The sequence below is a fragment of the Capsicum annuum genome, chromosome 8, assembly GCF_002878395.1.
Source record: "Capsicum annuum cultivar UCD-10X-F1 chromosome 8, UCD10Xv1.1, whole genome shotgun sequence".
NCBI lineage: Eukaryota > Viridiplantae > Streptophyta > Magnoliopsida > Solanales > Solanaceae > Capsicum > Capsicum annuum.
In genome coordinates this window covers 158670674-158681110 of record NC_061118.1, presented here as the reverse complement: position 1 = coordinate 158681110, position 10437 = coordinate 158670674, and the positions used below count along the sequence as shown (strand labels likewise).

Below are 10437 nucleotides of genomic sequence, written 5' to 3'. Positions count from 1 at the left end.
ATGAAACTGACAAAAGCCATGAAGAAGCTCAAGTTCTGGTCAAAAAAGAAGAAGAAAAAGAGAGCTCCTCTCCTTGAACAACCACCATCACCTCCGCTACCCGTCCTCCCCTGCTATTACCACTGCCCTTATAATTACCCAGTTGAGCCATCAGCACCTCCCTTGCCACCGTGGTTCGAGTACGAGCAGCAGCAACAACCACATGACTCGAGTTCAACGTCAGCCAACTTGAGTCAAACTCATGGCAGCACATTTTCTCAGCACTCTCAGATCAATAAACCACAACAAACACCGATGGATGATAATAATTTGTCTCAACAGTATATGGTTCCTAACCAAGCGTACGGCGTACCTGTAATGGCAGAAGCAAGAGTAGAGAGAGCTGGTGGAGCTTTTGGGTGTGTGATCAATTTTGGGGCTCACTTGTTCCGTTGTTTCTTTCCTTGCTTCCACGTTCGAGAATTGAGGTAAGCTTGTATGTATGAAAAGGCTGAAGCATTGCAGAACGATTGAAGAGATACTTTATATATCTGTAGTAATAAAACACTTGTAAAAAAAAATATCTATGACAATTGAGTTCTCTATTTCTATATCAAAATTATTTAGGAGCAATTTATTTATCATTTTTAATCATTACGATTGACTAAGTTTGAAAATATATATGGATGGTTGTTTCTTATTTATGAGAGTGAATAATTGTGATGCCTCATACCCAGATTTCCACATGTATATGACAGGAATAGTGTACTTAGCACCAATAGATTGAAGGAAATAAATTTGAATTCAATGTAGGGGGTGGGGGGTGGAGCGGGGGACCCCTTTGAAAAACTGACAAAATTAAAACAAAAAAATATCAGTCTATCTAGCTTGGTTTAAGCTGTATATCTAATAAATACAAAATGACGTTATAGTTCTGCATATGAATAATGAGCAACCATACAACAACTTAAGCACATAATTAGTGGCATCACGTCCATCTAACCTAACCTTTCTATCTTATGGAACATTGGCAGAAATACTCCAATTTTGTATCTACAAATACAGAGATGCAGCAAAGACGATGTCCCTCTTGATCTTGGCAACAGCCTCTTCAAATTTTGCCTCAAGCACAATATCCCCGATAGATTTTGCAGCTTGTATTAGCTGCTGAAGAACTTCCTCCAATCTCCTGATAGCCCTGATTAAACTGCCCTCAAACACCGGAGTCATTTCCATAATCTCATAAAACTTGGATCCTTTAGCCCAAGCATAGACGGCCTCCATGATATCAGGTCGGAAAGAACTCACAAAGTTCTCAACATCTATTTGGACCTATTGAAAATACAACAGAGTAAGACAAAAATGGTATACAAGAAATCTCAACTTGGCATAACAGCAATAGTTGCTCTATTGGTTGTGGAATATGGAGGGTCTTCGTTAATTAGTTTCTCAAGTCAATTGAACCGATGTTACGAATTTGTAGTAGTGTAAATATATGTTCAGCTAAGCCCGAAAAATTAAAAGATAGTAAACAGTAAACACGTCCATACCATAATTATCAAGCTTTATCAGCATAATCATTCAGATGACACATACCTTGCTCTCGAGCTGAACTTTTGCCACTTTCCGAGCTGTATCCTGTAATTGTGCAAAGAGCAACCCAAGCTCTTCCCGGGGCTTTTGAGCATCCTGAAGCTTTTCTTGCCACACAAAACAAGAGAGAAGAGAGACCATCTCTTCCACTTTAATTTCACCGAAGGTCCCATTCAACATCAATTCAGTCAAGGTCAACTCATCTGCGCTGCTAATTTCGCTGGCTACCTTCCCTTTCTGCTCCACAACGTCATCCCTGATGTATCTGCATAACTCCCAACCTTATAAGCACTTTCATGCAATCCACCAATCAGAGCAAAAATTATAAAGAAAAAAAGAATTCCAGAGCAATAAACCACCAGAACAGAGAACACGACGAAGATGCAAGTACGATACCAAATATAGGGACAGAAGTGTGTTGCAGAAACAAAGACGGTTCAGTAACTCTCTTGATGTCTCTTTTGCATTGATTATCATCCTAAGCTAAACAACATTTGCCTAACCACAGAAATAGGATATCATTTCTCCCCATGGTATTCTTTTCAAAGAATGCTACTTATCTGTGGCTCATTTTCGACACTGTCAAAGCCAAAGATACCTATGTTGCTCAGACTCTTCAAAAATGTTGATGGGTGCGTGTTGGATCCTCCAACATTAGTGTATTCTTTAAGGGTCCAACACGGGTTCAGCAACACTTTTAGAGTCCGAGCAACTTAGAAATATACCACCAAAGTACCACATATCAAAGGAAAGGATCAGAAATACAGTAATTATTTGGGAAGTGATGGGCTTATTACAATGCCAGAAACATTTTGTATGTTTAAGACCTTTGAAAGGGCAAAACAAATTGGCAATGTAATCCTAAAGTAGAAAGAGACACGAGAAAAAAGAAGGAAAAAAAGATACAGCATAAATTTACCCGAGTCTTCTAAGAGCTCTTTTCCTTGCTTTAAGTTCATCTTTGAAAGCTAAGACAGTCGAAGTACGCATTGTTCTCTTGATTGATTTAATTTTGCTAGTAAGTTCCTTCTTCTTATGCAAAACCTTAAGCTTCTCTTTTATGAGGGGAGACTTTGCTATCTCATACTCTTCAAACAGACTCTCCAGAGCCTCTATCCTACTTGAAGCCTTCCTGTATGAGCTACTTTGAACCTGCAGAACATGCATAGAATGAACAACAGGCTAATATACCAGCAAGTGGGAGAGACACACATAAACTGCTTCTGACCTTCATGTCATCTTCTGGGTGTAAGAGAGGCATGCCCTCTCTCGAAAATCTTTTGAGAACTTCAGACACCTTCTTTAGTGTATTTTCTCGAACTTCTGAAGGCAAAAGATCCTTTGGTATCACAAGACGGACACTGCTCAAACTATCGATCTGTCAATAAATTGTTTAGCAGAAAATACATTACTCAGCCACACAAGCGGAACACACCCTTGGTTGTGTAAGTTTGAAGGTATCCTAGTAGAAAAACACATGAAGTCTTGGTACAGTTTGTCGCAATTGCTCATCTTAAATTACTAAAATGTAATACTCGTTATCAGATTTTTCTACCAGCCAAATAAGCCTAAGGAGCTTTACCTGGGATAAAGGAACAGAGACAACAGCTGGTTCCCCAGCATCCTTCAACCGGACGATTTTAATTGTTTTTCTACCAACCTCATCCTTCTGCACTATACATCTAGTGAGTACATCTATTGTATAGTCGGCGTCCTCCGTTTTTTTGTTTGCATCATCTGAACATGACATTCAACTTGAGGTTAAGGAATCTAACTAACAAGAGAACACAACTGGTACTGAATGAAATCTCATTCTCACCTTCAGAAAGCCCTTTCACCCTTTCGAAATTAATTATTACTCCCCATGTGACCTCTTCATTGATGGAGAAGGTTGGAACATCAACATCAACCTTTGTACACTCAATGCATACAAGCCTACCAGGCTGCAGGAAAGGTAAGCAATATTTTGGAGAGAAAACAATGTCACGTACATCCCTCTTCAAGCTCTTATATTGTTCTAGCAGATTATAATATCTCTCAAGGCTGTCTTCTTCTTCAATCACAATTGAGTTTCTCTCTTCTTCAAGAATTTTCGCTTGTTTCTGCCAAGAAAAAAGGAAAAATAAAAACAAATCCCAGAAGAACATCATCGAGAGAGATAGAGAGAGAGAGTGAGAGAGAGAGCCCGGATTTGAGTAAATTGACTTTGATACTGAAAAATGAAGTTGAGTCAATTGACAAACCTCAAGATCAGGAAGTGCACGATCTGCTTGAAATTGATAAAATGAGTTACGGAGCAGATTTTCAGGATGACCGTCTTCACACCGTATTTGATTCAAAAGCATGTTATAGCTTAAATGGAAGGCACTGATATACAAAAAATACAAGTCAAATACAAAATTGAAAGTGATAGACGATGATAAACAGTTTTTTTTTGTTGTTGGGTTTGAGGGGTTGGGGGAGGGGGTGGTGATGGTGGATGTGATAAGACAATGATAAAACGGATATATTCATCTATTTTTTATAACCAAGAAATTCCGGGTCTAGTTGCGCGCACGTTTCAAAATTCGGTGGAAAATGAATTCGTCCCTTTACATGGCCATCCTCATTTATTTAACCAATTATTCATTTTTCAGCTAGTGCAAATAGCTGCACAGTTGTCATCAATGCACTATTTGCTGTCTCCGTCTTTTTTTCCTGTATGTTGAAACTCCTCAATATGGAGAAGAGAGAACATATTTCTGATTCTCCGAAGAAAAAGGAAGATAATTTTCTCAAAAGTGTCTCGACTTAAATGAGAATCTGAAATTGGCACCTATTTAATGCATCAGCACTTCCTTTTAGCATGAATTTAGCTGTAGAAGGTTCAAGCTTCTCATCAACCATAAGGATGCAGATCCCACGTTCATCAATCCCCCGACGACCAGCACGACCACTCATCTGAATATACTCACCACTGGATAACCACCTAAACTTGTCTCCATCAAATTTACGAACATTTGTGAAGACAACAGTTTTAGCAGGCATATTCAACCCTATACTGAAGGTCTCTGTGGCAAACAAACACTACAAGAAAATCATGTAAAGCAACATGATCAGAATTGAGCTTACAAGAGTTTCTTAGAGAAGAATAAAGTATATAACCTAAAATTTTATGCAGATATAGGTGCAAACTTGCATGTGTAAGTATTTGTATATCTACGACTTCAGAAGTAGTACTTAAAGAAGGAGTAAGCAAATTTGAAGAAAAAAAACAAAATAGATTATATATACATCCCTCTGGCACCTTCATTGAATGACGGCAGAAATCTAAGCAGGCATTGGACAGTTAAACAGGAATATAGGTCCCAACTTATGGTCCCACTATGAACAAGAACTTCCTCTTCTTTTTTTTTTTTGTTTCCCACCCGGTATCCATATCCGGTACACGCTTTTTGGGGCCCGACAAATTCGGATTTGCGCCAGGAAGTCCCACTTTGGAGGGGGAGAGGGGTGGATGGGTGGGTGTAAAGCACTCCCTACCGAAGTGATTCCATACTCCCTCTGGTTAAGGACGGACGAGTACTTGCCACTCGACACAACCTTTGGCGGTATGAACAAGAACTCTCTCCAAAACTAAAGGTAGTCTTGGAAACCAAAGCATCATTCTATCACTTAGTTGAGCCAGTAGCACTCTATTAGAGGATTAATAAGTTCACATATTTTGAGCGTTCCCATCTACTCCACAATCAGCAAAATTTCATGACACAAGACAAATAGATCTTTAAAAGCAAACATAAAGTTAATCAACTTCTTCTTGGAGTGAATGAAGTCAAGTTGCCGCATAAAAATCCTTCTCCTCATAGGATTAATTCTTTGAATAAATTAAAAAGATCTTTTCTCCAACCTTGATGAATCCTTCTTGGAACAGGATTTCAATCACTTCTTTCAATATAGGAAGCAAACCAGAATGATGCACACCAATCCCACGTTTCAATAAGGGAAGCATATTCGAAACCTGCAATTTCAAACACAGCAATCAGCAATTAGCAAGTACTGTTTCCAAAGATCTAAAATATAAAACAATAATCTTTTCCCATCACTGAACCAACTGCAACCCCTGATATCCCAGGGACATATGGTAAATGAGAACAGTGGTGGAAACTGTACTCAGTAGGAAGAATATCCCAGTGCTTCACTTGTAACCACATATTAAATATCAGCTATACGACTAATCAAAAATAAATATAAGATGCTCACCTGGGGCAGCTTTTTATCATCATCTGACAACATGTCCATGGCACTCCAGAAAATAGTCTCAATATTCACCTTCTCATCATCATTGTTTAAATCCATTTTAGCCATCTATTCCATATTCAAAAGGCAGAATAGTTAGACTATTAACCCAAGAACCGCTTGTTTTAGACAGAACTAAATGTTCCCATGTGCCAACAAATAAAAAATCCATATACTCTCACACGGAGAATTGGTTTGGAAGTGGTTTGGAAAAAATATACTTCTACAGTACGGAATATCATGTCAAAGGTTGATGGCATGCTCTCTTCTCTATGAACAAGGTGAAAAGGGGGTATAATAGAGAATAAATCAGGAAACTGGTACGCTGGTTTGCCAACCTCGTAGTAGGAAAATATAACCATCCAAGAATTATACGCTTCACCAAAATACACAGAAAATACACCTGCATTGCTAGAAATTCACATTCTCTTTTGCTGAAGCTGAAACATATTACAGGATCATATTGCCTCTGGATAATCATTTTAACCATTTTGAATATGTCACTATCCTCGCCAGATTTGCCAACAACCAGACCCTTCTGCCACTTGCCATTTTCTCTTTTCTTATCCCCTTCATTGGCTGGAACAAGAGCATTCAAAGCTTTCTGAAAACTATCCTCACGAAACTTCCCTTTATCATCAACCACCAAGTATAACCCATCACCACCAGAAGGAAATATATGATGCTGAAGTGGTGTCGGTCTATAGTCCGTATAAACAATATGACATGGTTGCTGATGGACCTGCACTACGACAAACCAGAATATTTTCCCACCATAAGATTCATAAACAATTAAAACTTTCATAAATTAGTATCTCAGCAAAACAAGGATTACACAAGATTGCTCTTTCTAAGTGGTGATATATTCTGGTAATAAAAACTCTCCTCATCATTTGCCATTATGAATTAACTTGATGCCTCAGTTTGAACTGACCGGAGTATACAGCTATTTATTTGCATGCAAACAAAAAGGGGAGAGAAATTCATGAGAGGCATGGGATTCCTGAAAAGGTACGGAAAGAGACGCAAAGGATTTTAGGCCCTCCCCCCCTCAAGAAAAAAAAACCAACAAGCTTCTAGCATAGTTAAGCTTATTTTGCAGGTCTCCAGGATGAACCAGTGGTCCAGCTGGATCTAAATAATGGCCTTGTACCCAAATGTCAATCTTCAGTCCAGAACTCTTTGCTTGGCTTCCCTCTCAGAGTATCAACCTAGACTAGCTCATACCCCCAAATTACATATTTATGTTCCTCACAAAGGGGAAATGAACCTAAAATGCCCATCAGATACTTGGGCTTCCGTACACATCCATAATAAATATGCATCATACAACAGGCAAATATTTTTGTCTTCCTGACATATATATAACAGGAAAAGATTACACCATTTAAATTGAGTACCGTTTGGCCAGTGAGAATTCATATAGCCAATCCAACTTGTTAGGATTGAGGTGGAGTAGTTGTTTTAGGCAAAAATTACAAATAATAATAATAATAATAATAATAATAATAATAATAATTAAAAAAAATAAACCTTGACGGTAACATCTTGTAAATCAAATAATAGCCCAAGATTACAAGATGTTAGATTAATACACAAATGTTTTATGCTGTAAAAGAATATGCTAGTTCGCTAAGCATATATTAATCAATCATCTATGCATCAATCCAAACAAAGGTGGGTTTTAATACAGAGTACAAACAAGGTTTAGAGGACACAAGCTAGAAACCAAGAAATATAGGAATTAAACACTGAGTCAGAACTCAGAAACACGATAAATATCAGATTATTTGCACTGCTGATGAAACAGAATCAAATCCCCTTGATCCTTCAATACATAACCCTAACATGTGCCGTCATCCCCCACATCTAAAGTCATGCAAAACTTATCTACTTCGTGAAGTAGCTTATAAAGGTAGCAAGGTTTTCTTATATTACTTTGAAGACTTAAGCAGCAGCTATGATGACAAGTTCTTAAAGACCAAAGGCAATCAATAAATATCATTGTTCCAAATATACCTCAAGAACTCCATTAAACTTTCAATGAAGGTCACTAATAATAAAGTAGGAAGTCATATCCATGAGCATATCAGATGGTTTTTAGCATCAAGCATACTGATCAACCACAATCAGTTTAAACAAGTACCTTTGCAACCCAATCCGCAAACTCTTTAGCGTTGGGCACCGTGGCTGAGAGGAACACAAAGCGGGAATTTTTCGGGGCCATAACAATGCTTTCCTCCCAAACCACACCTCTTTCTCTATCACGCATGTAGTGTACCTCATCAAAAATAACCCAAGCCACCTCCCTTGTAACCTCTGATCCTTTGTACTGCATACTACGCCAGATTTCTGTAGTCATTACCTGAAACCAAATCACACCTTAACCTATTGAAACCCAGCACTTAAAAGAAAAAGCTAAGAGCAAAAGCATAGAACAGAAACTGGGCATACCAGGCAAGAAGCGTTTGGATCAATCGTCACATCTCCAGTCATCAAACCTACGTCCGAAAACTCCTCTTTGAATTCTCTGTACTTCTGGTTACTAAGAGCTTTGATTGGTGAAGTATATACTACTCGCTGGTTATTCTTCAGCGACATGGCAATTGCATACAATGCCACAACTGTCTTTCCCGCTGACGTGTGTGCTGATACCTACAGGCACAACTTCCAAGTCATCAGTCCCACCACTGTTAAGCATACAATTATCTAATTAACAGCCTGTTTGGCCAAGCTTTTGGAAGGCCAAGAGAGCTTATCTTTTTCTAGAAGGTAGCATATTAAAAGAGTGAGGTGCTTGGCTAAGTTTTGGAAGAAAATAAGTGCTTCTTGAGAGTAGCAGCAGAAGCTTAAAAAAGTTTTTTTTTTTCCCAAAAACACTTTTGAGAAAAACACTCTCTTAAAAAGCTTGGTCAACACTAATCGATGCTCAAAAGTGCTTTTTAAATTTATTGGCCAACCAGAAACTGCTCTCATCAAAAAAGGGCAGCCCAACGCACTAAAGCTCCCGCTATGCACAGGGTCCGGGGAAGGGCCCCAAGGGTGTGTTGTACGCAGCCTTACCTTGGCAGAAGAGGCTGTTTCCAGGGCTTAAACCCATAACCTCCTGGTCACATGGCAGCAACTTTACCAGTTACTCTCATCAAAAATACTTATTTGAATAAGCTGACGTTAGAAGTTCGGCCAAACAGGCTATAATTTCTACATGAGATAAGTGTGAAAATTAGAGAAAGTAAAAACTGCAATTTTCCTTAAATGACAAATTATTTTGTTACTGGAATGATACGGTGGCCCAAATATTTAGTGACTGAAACTTATCTGATTAACTGCTTTTTGGATGAAGTAAGAGTTACTAATATTAAGAGCATGAATAAATTACAGAAAAAGCAGAGCCTAATTACATTGATTGACTTATGTAATGGGAAAAGGTAAACTCACCATGACGGATTCGCCATTATTAAGGCAATCGATAGCTTCAGACTGAAAAGGGTCAAGGGTAAAAGGGAACTCCTTAGCAGGTTTTGAGTCTTGTTTAGGCAAATTGGAAGTTGAAGCAGATGGAACATACCCTTCTGGATATGATACATCATGCACACATGACACTTGTTCATCCAAACCCAGTAAATCACTTTGTTTCAGCTGTTTACTTGGAGGAGCTATATTATCAGCCTCATTGGAAGAGAATTCTACAGATTTCCTCTTAAAAGAACCCATCTTTAACAATTTACTCCACAAACCTAAAACAATTCAATCAAAAAATTAAACCATATTCAGTCATTTCACGAGCATCAAAATTTGGTTTATTAAGAATACAAATATTCAACCTGTGAATATAAAGTTTGTGGCTAGGGTTTTTTAAACTGATACTTCTCTGAACATGTGATAGTAGTACATTTATTAACTTCAATGAGAAACTTAGAATTTTTTTTGTTTGAACCTGGTAACTTGAAACCTAAAATATATTACGATAATTTAAAAAAGGGGAAATTAGGAAGAGAAAAAAAGTGAAGGAAACGAACCTTTTTCTTTTGTAGACTTAAAAGCTAAAAATGGAAAGTTGAATGAAGTAGTCGACGGCGAATAAGGAATCAGAAAGTGGAGGTCGGCGGGTGGTGCTTGGCGGCGCCGGTGGCGGCGATTTTCTCAGCTTGTTTTCCTGAGGGCGGGAGGGGAAAGAGAAGTAAACCTGTTTAGGTTCGGTAGTGATATAGATTTTCACATGATATAATCAATGTAGGAAAATAAATACTCCCTCCCTCCCAAATTTCCTAATTTAATTTTTTATTTTATTTATCTTTTTTATTAATTAAGAGAAGATAATTTTTTTCTTTATATTTTACCATTTATATTAATTACTTATTATTCAAATTAAATTATAAACATTATTTAACAGAGATATTATGATAAACTAAACATATTATTAATTGTTTTTTTAATCAATGTGTCATGTCAATTTGATACGGATAATTTGAAACAAAAGAATAATATTTTTATAATTTGTTAAATATATCAATATATCCTTTAATCTTTTAGAAAGCTTTTTTTTAAAATAAATTAAAAGGAATTGAGTAAATTGAAAAAAATATCAAG

The 10437-nt window shown here is 37.5% G+C and overlaps 2 protein-coding genes across 3 annotated transcripts; one reads left to right on the top strand and one right to left on the bottom strand.

The window, feature by feature from the left end:
* LOC107879396 lies at window positions 1-633 on the top strand. The gene has a single exon (XM_016726441.2). The coding sequence runs from the start codon at window positions 1-3 to the stop codon at window positions 469-471; it is 471 nt and encodes a 156-aa protein (XP_016581927.2). The 3' UTR covers window positions 472-633.
* Window positions 393-10064, bottom strand: LOC107839830 (DExH-box ATP-dependent RNA helicase DExH9). Of its 2 annotated transcripts, XM_016683465.2 has the most exons (16): window positions 9867-10064; window positions 9286-9584; window positions 8302-8502; window positions 7994-8212; window positions 6251-6589; window positions 5812-5916; window positions 5459-5569; window positions 4388-4638; window positions 3816-3939; window positions 3392-3674; window positions 3155-3309; window positions 2801-2950; window positions 2492-2724; window positions 1576-1837; window positions 988-1311; window positions 393-530 (listed from the first exon to the last, which is right to left on the bottom strand). In XM_016683465.2, exons 2-15 carry the CDS (start codon window positions 9559-9561, stop codon window positions 1033-1035), a joined length of 2988 nt encoding a protein of 995 aa, XP_016538951.2. In that variant the 5' UTR covers window positions 9562-9584; window positions 9867-10064; the 3' UTR covers window positions 393-530; window positions 988-1032. The 2 variants fall into 2 exon arrangements, with proteins under 2 accessions (XP_016538951.2, XP_016538950.2); XM_016683464.2 differs by lacking the exon at window positions 393-530 and having other exon boundaries at window positions 820-1311.
* Between the last annotated feature and the right edge of the window lie 373 nt (window positions 10065-10437).

What these genes read in the sequence shown, in the direction of transcription:
- LOC107839830 (XM_016683465.2), bottom strand. Translation starts at nt 9,561, where the DNA reads ATGGGTTCTTTTAAGAGGAAATCTGTAGAATTCTCTTCCAATGAGGCT. An exon ending in TTGCGGATTGGGTTGCAAAG is followed by an intron (nt 6,590 to 7,993) that starts GTACTTGTTTAA and finishes GTCGTAGTGCAG; the next exon opens with GTCCATCAGCAACCATGTCA. An exon ending in ACCCAGAAGATGACATGAAG is followed by an intron (nt 2,725 to 2,800) that starts GTCAGAAGCAGT and finishes CATGTTCTGCAG; the next exon opens with GTTCAAAGTAGCTCATACAG.
- LOC107879396 (XM_016726441.2), top strand. Translation starts at nt 1, where the DNA reads ATGAAACTGACAAAAGCCATGAAGAAGCTCAAGTTCTGGTCAAAAAAG.